This window comes from Callorhinus ursinus, unplaced genomic scaffold, assembly GCF_003265705.2.
Source record: "Callorhinus ursinus isolate GAN/ISIS: 27379988/994484 unplaced genomic scaffold, GSC_fseal_2.0 scaffold133, whole genome shotgun sequence".
NCBI lineage: Eukaryota > Metazoa > Chordata > Mammalia > Carnivora > Otariidae > Callorhinus > Callorhinus ursinus.
In genome coordinates, this window is record NW_027397195.1 from 191,872 (window position 1) to 208,600 (window position 16,729).

Here is a 16,729-nt window from a genome sequence, read left to right on the forward strand (position 1 = left end):
TCTCTCAAATAAATAAATAAAATCATTAAAAAAAAAAAACAAAACAGAAATGGGGAGAGGAGGACTCAGGCAGAGAGAGGCTAGACCGGCAAGGCCCTGTGGGGTGCATCAAGGAGTATGGACTCTTTTTCTAAGCGCATGGGAGGCTACTGAAGCAGGGGAGTGATATGGTATAAACTATAAGGGTAAATTTCAAAAACAAACACTACCAGTTAGTTGGCTATTATCATAGACCAGGCAAGATGCTGGTGGCCAGGATGGTGATGGGGAAATGGAAAAAAGAGATGCTCTGTAGGTATAATTTGGAGGAAGAATCCATAGGGTTTCCTGATGGACTTGATGCTCGGATGAGTGAAAAGATGAAGCAAATAAAGATGCACCCAGGCTTCAGGCTTTATAATGTAGTGGTTGGTGCTACCATCTATTGCCTTGGGGAAAATGGAAAAGCATAAACTTGAGGCGCCTGGGTGGCTCAGTTGTTAAGCGGCTGCCTTCGGCTCAGGTCATGGTCCCAGGGTCCTTGGATTGAGCCCCGCATCGGGCTCCCTGCTCAGCAGGAAGCCCGCTTCTCCCTCTCCCACTCCCCCTGCTTGTGTTCCCTCTCTTGCTGTGTCTCTCTCTGTCAAATAAACAAATAAAATCTTGGAAGAAAGGGAGGGAGGGAGGGAGGCAAGCACAGGCTTGGGAGGACAAGACCCCAAGCTCTGTTTGGTCAGTCTAATTAGACGGGGCAGTTAGTCATTGCATTTGTTTCCTATGGCTGCTGTAACAACCACAAAATTAGAGGCTTAAAGCAACACAAATTTATTATCTCACAGTTCTGGAAGTCAGAAGTCCAAAATGGGTCTAAATAGGCTAAAATCAAGATGTGTTAGCAGGGCTGTGTTTCTTCTGGTGGCTCAGGGGAGAATGGGTTTCCTTACCGTTTTCAGTTTCTAGAGGCTAACCACATTCCTTGGCTTTTGACCTCTTCTTCCATCTTTAAAATCAGCAGTGTAGCATCTTCAGATCTTTCTCTGACTCTGACCCTCTTGCCTTCCTCTTATAAGGACCCTTGTGATTACATTGGGTCCACCGAGATAAACCAGGATAATTTCCCTTATTTCAAGATCCATAACTTAATCAAACCTACAAAATCCATTTGGCCACAAAAAGTAGCATATTCACAGGTTCTGGGAATTAGGACATGGACATCTTGGGGGGGTGCATTTCCTACAGCTATTTCCTATTTCCTACAGCAATGCTGGCCTGACTTCTGGTGGAGGGATCCTAGGGCCACAGAATTTCAGCATTTACAGGTGTACTGAAGCCATGGGATTGGAGGGGATCACTAGGGAGAATGTGCTGGCAAGGAAAACAAGAACCAATCCCCAAGGCTCTGGCAACAGTTAGAAGTTAGACAGTGAAGAAGCCAACAAAGGAGTCTGAGAAAGAGTGTTGAGAGAGGTGGGGGGAAATCAAGAAGAAAGTATTTCAAGGAGGGGATGGTCAGATGTCCAGGGCTGCTGAGAGGTTGAAGAAGATAAGGACAGAGAGGTGTCCATTAGATTTGGCAGTGTGGGGACCACTGTTAACCTCGACAGTAGCCGTATCAGAAGGTAGAATCAGCTTGGGGTGGGTTAAGCTGGGGGTTGGGGGCATATACACAGGTGTAGACTTTATTATTATTCTTAATCCATGGAGATAAGTAAATGATCTATTTCATAATTATAATAGAGTGATAGGAAGTGAGGAAGTGGAGGTGGTACCTCAATCCTGCCACCCAACCCACCATAGCTGCATCATGACCTTTTGAAAGTACAGACTAATATTCCCCATTGTAAAGTCCTCCATGGCTTCCTGCTGCCCTCAGCACAAAGATCTTGGAACTGGTTCACTGTTACCAAGCCCAGCCTCGGGGCCCCTTCCTCAATACCCCCTACTCACAACCCAACCCCTAGGATGGGGAGCTCACTCCCTGCCTTGAAGCAGACCAGTTCTCCCTGGGCAGCATGGAAAATGAGAATGCTTAGGCGGACACTGGACTCTGCTGTCTCCCTGGGCTTGGGATGAGGGCAAAGTTTGCCTTAGGGAATCATATCTCTGGAGGCTGCCTTAATGTGGCTAAGGCGCTCCCCCCTTCAAACCTCCATTTCTGACTCACCCATAGGATAGAGCACCAACATGCTCTTCTCAGGAAATACTATCACTGAGGCCAGGGCGGGCAGTTCCCCTGGCAGCCACCAGGAAGCCAGCACTGCCCCCAACAGAACCAGCGGTCCTGCTGATGGCTTCCTGGTACCTACCCCCCCCACACCCCAAAGAGTAGGGAGTCTTTATTTACCATCAATACCATCCCCATCTCTGTCAGGGTGAGTCAGCAGAGAGCAGGTGCATTTAACCATTTCCCACCTGGAGCTGTGTAAAGGTAAATGCTGAGCAAATGCCTCCCACATAATGCAGAATCTGCCATTCTGGGCTGGAGTCTGCCTGCCTGCCTCAGGTCGGAACCTCCTCCATTAGTTTTCCAGATAGGGAGCCTGTGAGCCTCTGGATTGGGAGTGGGAAGACAGTGCCTGGGCATGCAGAAAGAAGAAAGGAATCATTGGCCAGCTCAACTTTGCTGTCTACCTTTCCAAATCAGGCTCCTGGTCACCGGCCCTCAAACCAAGGGGGAAGCAGGCCTCCTGCACTGTTGTTCCCTCATCCAAGATAAGATCTCCTGTAAACGAGTAGGTAAGTCTACCTCAACTCCAGGGAATGCTCCTAGGACCTCCTTCCAAGGAATCCCACTTATCTGGCCCAGTCCACTTGAACCTAGTCCAGTCCCTCTACCCTAGATTCCACCACCAATAGCAGGTTTTCTATCTCAATGCTCGACCCCATCCCAACCTGACCCTGATCCCCAGCCCACCTTTCCAGACCCAGTCCTAACAAAAATGATACTTAAAATGTATTGAGTGCTCACCATGTGCCTGGCACTGTGCTAAGTGCTTTGTTCACTTTTAATTCTCAAAATTATACCATTTTATAAAAGAGGAAGCTATAGCTCAGAGAAGTCCTTTGATTGCCAGTATGACTAAGGTCATGCATCTAGAGCTGGCAAACTCAACTCTGATTCCAAAACCCAACCTGTCCCAACTCAACACACCTCAGTGGAATCCAACCCCACCCCTCCCAACCTGTGGCCATCCTAGCATCTAGCATGGGACTGGCATACAGTAGACACTCAATAAATGCTGTTTGAAAGAATAAATGAGGAAACAAATGAATGGACCTAATTCACTCATTAACCAACTCTACCCATCCCGCCCAGTCCAGCTCAAGACCTACATTTGCTGATGACCCTTCGACTGTGTATGGTAGAGTCCTTGTCTCTGTGAGAGACACGATGTGGAACAGCCTCACTCTCTGCTTCAGAAGGGGATGCAGGCTGGCAGGGCAACTGAGTGATCTTATGGCTCGAAAATGCATCTTCTGAGGCCCACAATATAGAGAGAAATGAGTGAGCTACATGTTCACCCTGGGGTCTCGGTGGGGGGCAGTAAGATTCTCCAACAACAGAACTTTGAGATTAGAGAGTTCATTGATCCTTATAGCCAGTCCTTTAGCATCTTGCACACCTCCCTGGTGCTGCACACACCCACCAGCTAGTGCTTCTCTGCCCTCCTGCCCCTCTAGACTGGGACCCCCTGTAAGAAAAGCCCCAGGTCTCAGTTATTTCTAGATCCCCATCACCATCTGGCATGAGGCCAGGCACAGAGCAGACATCACAGGACATTTGTTGAATGAGTCAGTGAATAAGTTTGGGGAATAGCCACTTTGCCCCGAACATGTCCAGGCCTGTACTTGAAATCCCCTCAACCAGCTTCTAGAGGCTGCTCCGAATGGCCAACAGTTCTTCATGGGGCCCCGTGACATCTGACCTTGGCTGAAGAGTTGCCTCCCAGCATCCCTCCCTCCTTACCTGGCCTTAACTGTTTCAGAGATTGTCCCCACCCCAAAGGGAAGGTACCGGGGAGTGACAGTTGTTCGGAACCACCACAGTGTTTTGGTGAGTGTGCATGAGGTGGGGCAATGGAGGGCTTCAGGGAGGGTGGCACTAACCCTATGGTTGACCAGTGTTGATACCGGTCTGACTGGTATATTCTCAGGGCTGAGCCCAGCTATCTCCTTGGTACCAACCCCAGGACTGACCAAGGCTTGGACCTGGGTACTCCATGTGAGCAGCACACTGACCCAGGTGCTTAACCTCAGCTTTGACCCCAGCATGACTCCTACCCCCTGCTGAGGGGTGAACCAACTACTCCTACATCCTCTGCCTGGTTGATGAACTTGGTTCTGGCATGGGAGTGATGGTGTAGCTGTGATTAGGGGGACTGTGCTGGAGGTGACCTAGGCTTTCCCCTCCCTTTCTCCCCCCTCCCCTAGATCTGCATTCAAGTGCTGGCCCGGAAGCCCCACAGCCTCAGCTCAGAACTCACAGGGACATGCAGCCTACTATCCAACAACTTCCAAAACCACACCCAGGTCCACTTCTCCAACCTCGGTAAGGGTTGGACACTCACTGACCTTGGACAGCATTGAAGAGATCTCCTCGGGTCTCTAAGAAGAGGCATGGCAGATGTAGAGGGACATAGGGCAAGGCAAGCCTAGGCCCCTGTGAAGGGAATCAGGGCAGATCTAAGTGTGGGCCTGCCTGGAGGTGAACAAGGAGGCTGTCTGACTCTGAGTTCTTCCATGTGCGTTTTTTAAAGAAAATCTGGATCCTAGTGCACATGTGGATGACAGAAACTGCCACAGGAACAAGAAAGGCAACATAGAGAAGCCAGCCAGGTGGCGCCGGACTCTGAAGACACAGGAGGATGATGAGGAGGAGGCAGCCGGTGAGAAGAGGCAGATCTGGGTTGCTCTCAGAGGCCATCAGAGCCGATCCCTAGGCTGGCGACCTCCAGCAGCCCTGCCCAGAGGTTCTGAGGCCTCTGGGGGGAGGTGTGCCTAGGTCTGGAAGATGGGGAGCAATGGCTAGATTCTATAGACCTGGTCAGTCCCAGCTCTGCCCTCTTCCATATTACAGATGGGGAAACTGAGGCCTAAAGAGCAGGAGCGATGGCAGTGACTCACTTGGCAAGTCAGAGTGAGCAGGCTCTGGCTCTCTGCCTCTGAGACAAAATCTTCAATCTTGGGAACTTTACCAACTTCCTCCCTGAACTGAGCCCCCAGAGCTTGAATGGGGTGGGTACCCCACAGGGCAGTACATGCTGCCCTCACTGCTGCCTCAAATCCCATGCTCACTCCTGACCAGGCACTGAGATTGCCATCGTCCTGGATGGGTCAGGAAGCATTGACCCCCCAGACTTCCAGAGAGCCAAAGACTTCGTCTCCAACATGATGAGGAACTTCTATGAGAAGTGCTTTGAGGTGGGCTTCCCTAAGAGGTAGACTCACATGGTCTATCAGTTCTCTATTGCTGTGAACACACCACCTCAAAACAACAACCACTTATTTGCTCACAGTTCTGTGGATCAGCTATGTAGGCTGGGCTCAGCTGGGTGGTTCTTCTGCTGGTCTTGCCTGCAGTTAGTCCTGCAGCTGCAGACATCTTGTTGCTTGACTGGATGGCCTAAGATGGCCTTACTTGTCTGGGCCATGTGCCTCCAGCAGGCCAGCCCAACTTTTTCATGGCTACAGTGTTCCAAGAGGGCAAGATCCAATGCATGCATGCACTTTTCACGGTTCTGACTGTATCACATTTGCCAATGTCCCATTGGCCAAAGCCGGTCACATGACCAACCCCATAGTCTATATGTGGGAGGGGGACTACACAGAGACATGATTTCAGGGACAAGTCTGTGATTCCCTGGGAACCATTACTATCATAGCTTCCTCCATCTCTGCTTGCTTAGAGATTTCCCTCTGCTTTAACATCTCCTCCTGCCTAGAGGCAAGGAGAAATGAATGGATTCTTTTACTACTTCCAGGGGGAGCCATCTAAGGGTCAGGGGGTGCTTTGGGCATGGGGATTCTGCCAACCTCCTCCCCACCTTGGCTTCTGCTCTTTAGTGCAGCTTTGCCCTGGTGCAATACGGGGAAGTGATCCAGACTGAGTTTGATCTTCGGGATAGCCAGGATGTGATGGCCTCCCTCGCCAGAGTCCAGAACATCACTCAAGTGGGGAGAGTCACCAAGACTGCTTCTGCCATGCAGCATGTCCTGTAAGTACGAGGGCAGTGGGAATTCCCTGAGCACCTACTACATGCCGGCTCATGGCCCTGCCCAGAAGCTCTGAGGCCTCATGCCTGGAGAGGTGTCTGGATAGAGCAGCGAGGAGGAGAGGATCAGGTTCTAGCTCTTCCTGGGCTAAGGGGAATGCGAGGTCTTTCAATCCAGCCCCGGCTGATGGATGATATCCCAAGACATCCTCCAAAAATTCTTCCAAAGACTCCAATTGTGAGCAGCAGTAGAGCACAGTGCTTACAGGTATGGGCTTCGTGGCTGCCTGGGTTCAATCCCAGCCCCATTTTGTACTTCAGAGACCTTGGGTGAGTTGCCTAACCTGTCTGTGCTTCAGTTGCCTAACTTTTTCTTTTTTTTCTCTTTTTTTTTTGAGAGAGAGAGAATGAGCTCACATGTGCTGCGAGCAGGGGTGGGAGGTTGGAGGAGGGGCAGAGAGAGAGGAAGAAAGAGAATCTTAGGCAGGCTCCATGCCCCATGCGGAGAGCAATGCAGAGTGCAATCTCATGACCCTGAGATTATGACCTGAGCCAAAACGCTTAATGGACTGAACCACCCAGGAGCCCCCGATGCCTCACTTTTAAAATGAGAATAAATAGGGGCATCTGGGTGGCTCAGTTGATTGAGGGACCAACTCTTGGTCCTGAGATCGAGGCTCATGTCAGGCTCTGTGCTCAGCATGGAGTCTGCCTCAGATTCTCTTTCCCTCTGCCCCTACCCCTGAGCGCACACTCTCTTTCTCTCTCTCTCTCAAAATAAATAATAAATTAATTAATTAAATAAAATGAGAATAATAACAGTACTTGTCTTATAGGATTTGGTGAGGATTAAATGGGTTAAAATATATCCAGTGCTTACAACAGTGTCTGGCACATAAGTACTATGTAAATATTAGCCACTATTATTAATATCGTTATTATTCACGAGAGTAGACTGAAGTGCTGTCCAGAACCTTTCTATGGGAGGAGGTGAGGGGCAAGGCGTGTCACAACCTCCCCTCCACCTGGCCCTGCTGTATGCCAAAGGGGGGCTCTTTGGATTTTTGTTCCCCATTTTGGAGGGCTCCTTAAATCTCTCTAATTCTAAAACAGGTCAGTGAATAAAATTTTCCAGAGCTCAGTATCCCTCTGGCAAAGTTCTCCTCCTCATTTACTGTCCCCTACTTAGAGACAACATCTTCACACCAAGCCACGGCTCCAGAAAAAATGCATCCAAGGTCATGGTGGTACTCACCGATGGGGACATATTTGAGGACCCACTCAACCTCACTACTGTCATCAATTCCCCAAAGATGCAAGGTGTTGAGCGCTTTGCCATTGGGGTAAGAGCCAAGAGTTGGGGGCACCTCCTGACCCTGTGCAGCCTGGGGTGGGGAGGAGCCAGGGTTCCTGGTAGGGGCTTCTGTAAACAGCTTACTCAAGCCTTGCTCTATTTACAGACACTCACCAACTACTCCCAGTCCCTATATCCTGAACTTCCCCCATTCCATACTGGGTCTTCCCACAGAGGGCTTGTTTCCCAGTGGTGGTCACAGCTCACTTGCCCAGCAGTGATGGGAAGAGCAGTGGACATGCAGGGATCCCAAAGGAAGGACATCAGGGAAGGTTCCTGGAGGAGATGGTGCTAAGCTGAGTCTTGGAGGACAAATAGGAGGAGCTGGTCTAGGGTGCAGGGGAGGCGGGATGGGCTCTGCAGGCAAAGGGCACAGCATGGGAGAATGAGCCTGGTGTGAGAAGGAAGGAGTGTGTGCAGGAGAACAGGGAGCAGGGAACAGAGGCAGGGGGTGGAGGGCCCTGAAGGCCAGCAGAGGAGTTCAGCCCTCTCCCTGGGCCTGGGATCCAGCCTGCTCTCGCGATCCCGATCCACTGACCGAGGGCCCCTGTGCAGGTGGGAAAGGCATTTGAGAATAATAAGACCTACAGTGAATTGAAGCTGATCGCCTCAGACCCCGATGACAGATATGCCTTCAAGGTGACCAACTACACAGCACTGGATGGACTGCTGAGCAAACTGCAGCAGAATATCGTTCAGATGGAAGGTGAGGCCTCTGCGGGGCAAGTCCCCTCAGCATCTGGCAGGAGGCCAAGCCCTGTGCTCTGGCCCCACTCCTGTCCTACCTCCGTATGGCTCTCTGGGCAACTCCCCTGACTTTTATGAGCCTCAGCTGTCCCATCTCTATAAAGATGGTCCCCCTAAAGTCCCCCCCAGGCCTCCTCACTTCCCCAGAGTCCCCTGAAGCTCTGATGAGAAGCTTCTTCTGATGCTGGAAAACGAAGGATGACTGGAGCATGGATCCCACTCTCAGGAACTCACAGATGAGGAAACTGAGGCCCAGAAAGCGGGAGTGAGCTGCCCAAGCTTACTCTGCCAGTAGTTACTAAAGCAGGACCAGGTTTCCAGTCTCAGCCTGGTGTGTGTCCCATTATTCTGAATGCCATTCCCTCTGGGTATGAGATCAAACTGGGCTCTTACCTGACTTGGTTTCTCCCTTCACCTCAGCCCACAGCAGTGTCTCACTGGCTTCTTGGCTTCTAGGCACGGTTGGAGAGGCCCTCCACTACCAGCTGGCACAGATCGGGTTCAGTGCCCAGATCCTGGATAAGGTATGTGGCCAACTCAACACCAGGCAGGCTTACCGTAGAGGAGGGGCCCCAGGGATACCCAGGGACTTGGGGACCCCTGGCTCACAGTGTAGGGCTCTGCCCTCCTGTAACGAGGCCTCTGAACCAGCCCTTTTAGGATAAAGGGAAACACTTGTACTTGCTTGCCCTAATCTGGACCACTGAAGTAGATGAAAGAATGGCCATATTTATTACAGGAGGTCGTTTTGTTCTGTGTGCCCAGGGATAGAGCAGTTCCCCCTTAATATGCACTACTAACACAGGCTTTGGCTTGGGTCACTTGCCTACCAAGTTTCATACTTGTCCTCAGAGGCACTGTTCCTCGCGATGGGAAAAGATGCAGGCATGGTGAGGACACCAGCCTTGCATGGACGTGGAATTATGGTTAGCAAATTGCTCAACATAGGTGGGCCTTGTGTGCCAGGCAACCTGTACAGTAGGACATGAACTCTGTCTTGTTCAATCCTACTTTGTTTTAATGCTCAACATTTGGGGCCTGGGTCAGATTTCTGTCCTGGGGTTGACCGGTACTGGAGGGACAGTTGTCCTGATAGGGTCATGGGTACAAGGCAGGAACCGAGTATTTGCCCGTCTTATCTTCCTCCTGCGTATCTAGCCAGGTGGTCAGTGATCACTGAACGTAAACGTGCCCTCCACCCCTGCCCCCCAGCTCCCCGTACCCCCACCCCTGCTGTGGCTGGCCTGGGTCCCTCCCCCTCAGATGGCCTCCAACACTCGTCCCTTGTAGGGGCAGGTGCTGCTTGGTGCTGTCGGGGCCTTTAACTGGTCGGGGGGCGCACTGCTCTACGACATGCACAGCCACCAGGGTCGCTTCCTGAACCAGACTGCGGCGGATACCAAGAATGCACAGTACAGCTATCTGGGTGAGGCGGGGCCTGGAGACCACCTGAGTGAGGGTGGGGCCCAGAGAGGGACACTGAGGCTGGGCATCAGACTGCATGAGGCTTCCTAGTTAGGGCAGGCTCTGGTCAGTCACATGGACTGAGCAATAGGCCTTGGTTAGGGACCCTGAGGCTGAGAATTAGGGCCTTCTGGATGAGGACAGGGCCTCCTCAGTACTGAAGCTCAGGGTGGCCCTGGGCAGCTACCTGAGGAGGCAGGGCCTCACCATTAAGAGTAGTGGTGAGTGACCCTTCACCCCTCTCCCTGGTCCTCATATACTGTGTGTGTGATGAACATGGGTGGTGAATGTGTGTGAAGGAGTGTATTTTGAATGAAGCTGTATATATAATAATGAGTGCATATCACTTCTGTGTGGTGGGGCACATGTGTGTGACAAGCCACAGTGGGTAAGTACGAGCACTCCCTGATGACAGTTTTTAAAATGATGAGAAAGATAGTTTCTTCAAATCTGCCCCCCTGCCCAGGCTACTTTGACGGACTGGCTGGGAAAGTGGGCAGGGGGAGTCAAAGGAGTGGCCCAATGGGAGCTCCCAACCACAACCACCACCAACCCCCTTGTCCCAGGTTACGCAGTGGCCCTACTGCACAAGACCTGTGGCCTCTCCTATGTGGCGGGGGCTCCACGGTACAAGCAGCGGGGGGCCGTATTTGAGCTCCAGAAGCAGGGCAGAGAGACCAACTTCGTGCCAGTGCTGGAGGGAGAGCAGGTACCTGCTGGAGAAGGGTGCCCCTGTTATTATGGAGGGAGGATCTAGTGGCCCTGGAGGGAATGGGACAGGCTTCGAGGCACACAGTGGGTTATGGACTCAGCCTGGACAGAACTCAGGCAGAATGCAGTGCCATTGCCCCAGCTCTGCATGTCTGATTGTCAGCTGGCTTCCCCCATTGCAGGGGATATAGCCGCTCACCCAGGCTTTCTTGTTACTCTGGTGAACATGTTGATCTGGAATGACCCAAACTGGCAGTCAGGAAGAGCAGGAGCAGGGATTTGGCCTTGCTGAGGGGTATCGGGAAGGCCTCCCCAGCACCCTTGTGCGCTAAGTTCCTCCTGGGCTGTAGATGGGATCCTATTTTGGCTCTGAGCTGTGCCCTGTGGACATTGACATGGATGGGACCACGGACCTCCTGCTGGTGGCGGCTCCATTCTACCACATTCACAGAGAGGAAGGCAGAGTCTATGTGTACCATCTGAATGAGCAGGTGGGAGTCTCCGTCTTTGCAGGCTTGCTGGGGTTGTGGCGGCTCAGCCTGGTGCAGATGTGTTGGAGGTTGGGAGCACCCTGGTCCTGTCTTGCATGGAAGGACAGCGATGGGGAGGTGCTCAGGGTGGATGGTAGCCAATGGGGCACCATCACCTTTCCTCCCGTACTCTGGTTTTTCACTTTCTTCACCCCATCGTCTCATGTTGATGATGATAATATCCCACAGATCTGCACAGTTGACAAAGCATGTTTTGTCTATGATCTCACTTGATCTCAGGAAGCTGAGGCTCAACAATGTTGAGATTAGCTCAAGTTTACATAGCAAGTGTGTGGTCGAGCCAAGACTAGAACCCAGGCCTCCCAATTGCCAGTCCAGTACCCGTAACTGTGGGAACAGAGGGGGCAGGCTCTGGGTGCTGAACTGCAAGGCAGGAGGATCCCAGTTTTACCACTCACTCACTGTGTAACCTTGGGGAGGTCCGTTGCCTTTTCTGAGCCTCAGCCTCTCTACTAGAGAATCAGAAACAAGTCCAATGAGCATGCCTCCTGGGGTGGCATGGGTGTGCACGCTGCATCCCTCTCTTGAGGGCTGAGCTGCCTCTTTGCTTTACAGAATGGTTCCAATGGTTCCTTCTCCTTGGCATGCACTCTGAGTGGGCACCCTGGATTCACTAATGTCCGATTTGGCTTTGCCATGGCAACAATAGGGGATATCAGTCAGGATAACCTCACAGATGTGGCCATTGGGGCCCCCCTGGAGGGTTTTGAGGCAGTCGATGGCACCAGCTTTGGCAGCGTGTACATCTACAATGGACGCCAGGATGGCCTTTCAACTAGCCCCTCTCAGGTAACCTGCAGGGCTTTCTTCAGCCTCTGCTCTGGGATTCTGACCTCCCCTATATGTGATGGCCTGAGCCCAAGCCAGCTGCAGTTCTAAGTGTCGGGCAGGTCCCAAGGGGTTAGGAGTGCCCAGTGAAGCACAGAAGTCCCTCAGAGGTTCCAGGCCAGGGCCTCACCCCAGACACTTCCAGTGGGGTAAGAGGTTGTGGCAACATCTGTCTATTTCCTTAGCTGTATCTCCCTTTTTTGGCATTCCTGACCATGGACCTCCCTCAGATTCTCCTTCCTCCCCTTCTGTCCCTTCTCTGGCTCCTGTCCCCCACCCACCTCCTCCATGCCTTAACTCTCATGCCCCAGGACTCCATTGCCAGCCTCTCATGTTACCTATTTTGTGGGCACTTTTACCCACCTCAGACCACAGTTTCTCTCCTCACTTCTGTCTAGCTGCCTCCTGAACACCGCACTGGATGGCCCCCCAGGCATCTCAGTCTCATGCTGCCTAACCCAAAGCATCCTCTTCCCCCAGACCTGCTGCTCCTCTGGACCCCGTCCACTCATGCCCCACACATGTCCTAATGATTCTGTCTCCCCTTCCCACTCCCGGCCTGGCTCCTGTCTCTCCCCATCTTCTCCCATGTCTGATTAGACAGGCCCACCTCACTGCCCAGCCCCTCATCAAGCCTCCTTGTACCCAAATCCCCTTCTGTTCCCACTGTAGTGGCCCCCAGCTATGTTCTCAGATGGCCCTGCTCTTCCCCACCCCCTGCTTCCCTCGCTCTCCCCATGTCAAGTCCCACCTGCCCTTCAGGGCTCCATTCAAATGCCACTACCCCTGGGAAACCTTGCCCTTCTTTTTTCAGTTCCTCAGCTGAGGACTCCCTGGGGTGGGGACCAAAGCTGATCATGCTGATTTGAATAAAACCCAAAAGGACTCCCCTTCTCCTCCTCCATGCCTTGTGTTTCTCCCTCCACAGCGGATCAAAGCCTCAGCGGTCGCCTCAGGACTCCACTACTTCGGCATGTCAGTGGCTGGTGGCTTAGATCTGACCGGTGACCACCTTGCTGACATCACTGTGGGCACTCTGGGCCGGGCAGCTGTGCTCCGGTAGGGGTTCGCCCTGCCTTCTGTGGTCCCAAGTCCCAGCCTCACCTAGTTGCCCTGCCTTCAGTGACCCCATGAAGACACCAGGAACTGATGGAGGGAGTAAATGTGTTTGTTAAGGGCATCAGCTCTGGAATCTGTGCATCTGGCTTTGAACCTCGGTTCTCAATTAACCATGCGCCCTTGGGCAAGTTATTGTATTCTGAGTCCCAATTTTCTCATCCGTAAATGGGAATAACACTAGCATCTACCCCACAGAGTTATGAAGATTGAGAGAATCTTTGCAAAGTATTTGGTACAGTGGTCAGTGAAGGCTATTATTTTGATGATGATATGAATTTCAGAGCTTCTATGCTCCATCCCTAAGTAAATTATCAAATCCCATGGCTGTAAAGACTCTGGCAAAGCACCTATCTGCCCTGTGCCCTCCACTGAGCTCCAGACTTGGCCGTCTATCGAACATCCCTCTTGGCTGTTACTGTCAGGCATCTCAAAGTTAAAATGTCTAAAAATGGGCCTCATATTCTCACCCATTCCTCATTCTCCCAACCTGCCCTTCCCCATGCTTCCCAGCTCAGTCAATGGCACCATTTGTTCAGGACAAAAACCTAGGAGTCATCCTTGGTTCCTCTTTCCTTCTTCTGCCACCCCATTAACAAGATTTTGTTGGCTTTGTCTCCAAAATACCTCCCCGTACAAGACGCTGTCATCTCTCACCTCCACCATTGCTATGGCATTCTTCCCTGCCTCCACTCCCCATGCTCCATTCTCCACGCAGCTGCCAGAGTAATCCCTTTATTCTGCTGCTTAAAACCCCTCAACAGCTCCCACTTAGAGAGGAACATCCAAATTCCTTGCAGTGGCCCACCCTCTCCGTGGCCTGGCCCTGCCTACCCCTCCACCCTCATCTCCTATGCTCTGTCTCACGAACTGTGCTCCAGTCATGCTGACCTCTGTGTTCCTCAAACAAATCAAGCTCATTGCTGCCACACGTCCTTTGTACTAGCTGTACTTTCCGCTGGGAGTGAGGGTCCCCTTATATTCAGCTCTAGTTAACACATCTCAAATGTCTCATCAGTGAGGCCAGCCATGATCACCCAACCTAAGTAGCCCCCAATCTCTATTACCTTATCCTATTTTATTATCATAGCATTACCTGTACATAGTTTCTTCTTATTTGCTTATTGTCTGTTTTCCCACTAGAGGAGGGACTTGTCTCTTTCCCTACTCTATCCCGAAAATGCAGAACAACACTTGGTATATTGGAGATGTTCAATAAATATTCATTGAAGGAATGAATGAGCCAAGCGCTGAAGGTCTTACAGTCATTTCTCACAGTTCTCTTTGCTGTCTCGTTTAGCTCAAGACCTGTGGTTTACCTGAAGGTGTCCATGACCTTCACCCCCAAGGCACTGCCCATTGGCTTCAACAGCAGTGTGAATGCATGTTTGTGTTTTGAAATCAACCCTATGACCACAGCTGCTAAGTCAGGTAACAGGCAGCCTAACTGACCCCCCCACCACCACCTGCCAAGGGTTGTGGTCATTCCTTGTTGGCTTCAGTAGGGGACAGGAAAAGAGGCCTGCCGGGGGAGGGGTACAGGGAGTATTATGAAGTCCTGGTGCTTGAAATCCCTCTATTAGAGCTGAGTTCCTTTGACATTAGGTTCTGTTTAATGGGAAGTGACCCAGAAAAGGGTGGTCTGCTATTAAATCCATACTATGAAGGGATTTATCCCTGCTGGGAAGAGGTGCTTTGGATCTCTTCCTCAAGGTTGAAGGATTGAGTTCTTGAAAGCACACTCAGAAAAAAGCAGCCATGCCTCCATCTCCCATCCCTTCTATTCTGTACAGTAAGGGAGCTGGCCCAGGTGGTCTGAAGGTGCTTCCAGCTCTGCTATCCTCGGGTTTTACTCTATGGTTTCTCTCCCATCTTCTGATTATTCTTCCTCCTTCCTTTCTCCTTCACTCATAGCCTCTTCTCTGAGCCCTCCTTCCCCTAAGGGAAGACTGACTCAGCCCTAAGAATGGGTTTGGAGCTGGACCAAACTGGGGAACCCTAGCCAGGTGCCAGAAGACCATGAGAAAGGTACTTCCAAAATGAAGAAACTCAGGAATCCAGCACAAGGGACTAGGTGGGGACACCATGCAGGAGGGGCTCATAAGGAACTGCAGGCAGGAGAGGGGCACTTTGTCTAAGGCTTACCCACTCCAGCCTCATCATGAAAGTCTGGTCTTCATTCCCAGGCTTCAGAGAGACACTCCTGAACTTCACGGTGGATGTGGACGTGATGAAGCAGAGGAAGAGGCTGCAGTGTTCAGACAAGAGAATTTGTCAGAGCCACCATAAGGAGTGGGATGGCGGTGTGCCTCGGCTTTGTGAGTCCCTCCTGCTCATTCCCACAGAGGGAGAGGTGAGTGGAGGAGTTTAGAAGAAAGTCCAGAGGAGTGTATATTGTTGAGAAAAGATTTGAGGTGCATGCAATGAAGGGCATAGACCCAAAACAAACTAGGCAATTAAAATAATCCTAATAGATCAAGAACCACATAATGACATGAGAGACGGAGTTAATTATACTAGAACTCCAGAGTAAAGAAATCTGCTGAAATTGAACATTTACTGTACCTCTGAACTTCCCAGAAGCTCGACACAAAGGGAAATGTTCAACTGTCTGCCATTTTTCTTGGTAACCAATCAGGAATAACAGAGGTCCCCCACCTCACGTGGTAGTAGCAGTGGGGCTACTGAAGGATTGAGTTCCTGAAAGCACACCTGGTAGTAGCAGTGGGGCTGAGTGCCTTTATATGAATAAACATCAGAAAATTTGAATGAGAAAGTAGAAATAAAGACAAAAGTTATCATTTACAAAGGCTTACTCCTGACAAAGGTGCCTAGAGACATAAAAGAAATGTATTTGTCAGCATTCAGAGCCTGACAGGGCCTAGAAGGACCTAGAAGGATCATTTATGCCAGTAAACTCGTAAATTATGCTTCTGCCTACACATCTGTTCCTATGTCTGTTCAGTGTTAACTGGATTATGAGAGAGTTTCTAGCAAGTCTATGCCTTCCTTCAATGAAAGTTCCATTTTCCACACAGGAATCAGGCTCACTGACTCTCGGGTGTTCAGAGCTCCTACTGTGGCTGAAAGGCTCACTTAAGGAGAATGGCCAATGGCACCCTACGCAATCTCCTTATGTTCAGCTTGTACCTTTCTAATATGTCCTGCAGGCTGCTTTGAGAAAGATCTTTATAAACACAGATGTGATCATGATTCTTCCCTTCTGTGGCATCCATTTGCCCTCCAAAAAATTCAAATTGGTTTTAAAATTCTGCTGGCCAAAATCCCTTTGGGTTTGGGATGGGAACCATCAGGAGTTATCCGGCCTGAGGCCATAGCAGATCAAGTGAGATTTTCCCACAGCTCTAGGCAGCTTGGTTGAAGGAAGTTTCCCTTCAGCTTGGCTTATTTGGAAGAGGCTTACAACTTCTGACTCACCACTTTCGTTGTTTGTTTCTTATTATGACTACTTTAAAATTAAAAGTATTCTCCTTGTCATCTTGTCCCCGACTCTGACCCTGCATTACTTGGTAACTCTAGCTCTGTGAGGAGGACTGCTTCTCCAACATCAGTGTCAGCGTCAGCTACCAACTCCAGACCTCGGAGGGCCAGAGGGACCATCCCCACCCTGTTTTGGACTTCTACACTAAGCCCTTCGCCATCTTCCAGGTGACTCAGCTACACAAGAATCTCCTGGGAGCCACACCCGAACAAGCACCTGCTCCTCTAACTTCAAAGAATGTTAAAGTTAGGAGGGCCCTCAGACA

The 16,729-nt window shown here is 50.9% G+C and overlaps 1 protein-coding gene across 11 annotated transcripts in view; it reads left to right on the top strand.

The window, feature by feature from the left end:
* The window catches only part of ITGAE (integrin subunit alpha E), a 77,013-nt gene that overhangs the window by 36,321 nt on the left and 23,963 nt on the right, over positions 1-16,729 (top strand). For 8 of the 11 annotated variants that reach the window (XM_025851513.2, XM_073890211.1, XM_073890212.1 and 5 more), the window contains exons 3-19: positions 2,624-2,715; positions 3,966-4,033; positions 4,411-4,528; positions 4,737-4,865; positions 5,285-5,400; positions 6,043-6,194; positions 7,381-7,534; positions 8,101-8,251; positions 8,749-8,816; positions 9,583-9,718; positions 10,323-10,465; positions 10,818-10,958; positions 11,574-11,807; positions 12,775-12,905; positions 14,263-14,393; positions 15,149-15,315; positions 16,503-16,631. In XM_025851513.2, the coding sequence (XP_025707298.1) occupies positions 2,624-2,715; positions 3,966-4,033; positions 4,411-4,528; positions 4,737-4,865; positions 5,285-5,400; positions 6,043-6,194; positions 7,381-7,534; positions 8,101-8,251; positions 8,749-8,816; positions 9,583-9,718; positions 10,323-10,465; positions 10,818-10,958; positions 11,574-11,807; positions 12,775-12,905; positions 14,263-14,393; positions 15,149-15,315; positions 16,503-16,631 (2,260 nt within the window). Of the gene's footprint in view, positions 1-2,623; positions 2,716-3,965; positions 4,034-4,410; positions 4,529-4,736; positions 4,866-5,284; positions 5,401-6,042; positions 6,195-7,380; positions 7,535-8,100; positions 8,252-8,748; positions 8,817-9,582; positions 9,719-10,322; positions 10,466-10,817; positions 10,959-11,573; positions 11,808-12,774; positions 12,906-14,262; positions 14,394-15,148; positions 15,316-16,502; positions 16,632-16,729 lie in introns of those variants that run through there. The other 3 variants (XM_025851514.2, XM_073890213.1, XM_073890214.1) reach the window with 3 other exon arrangements.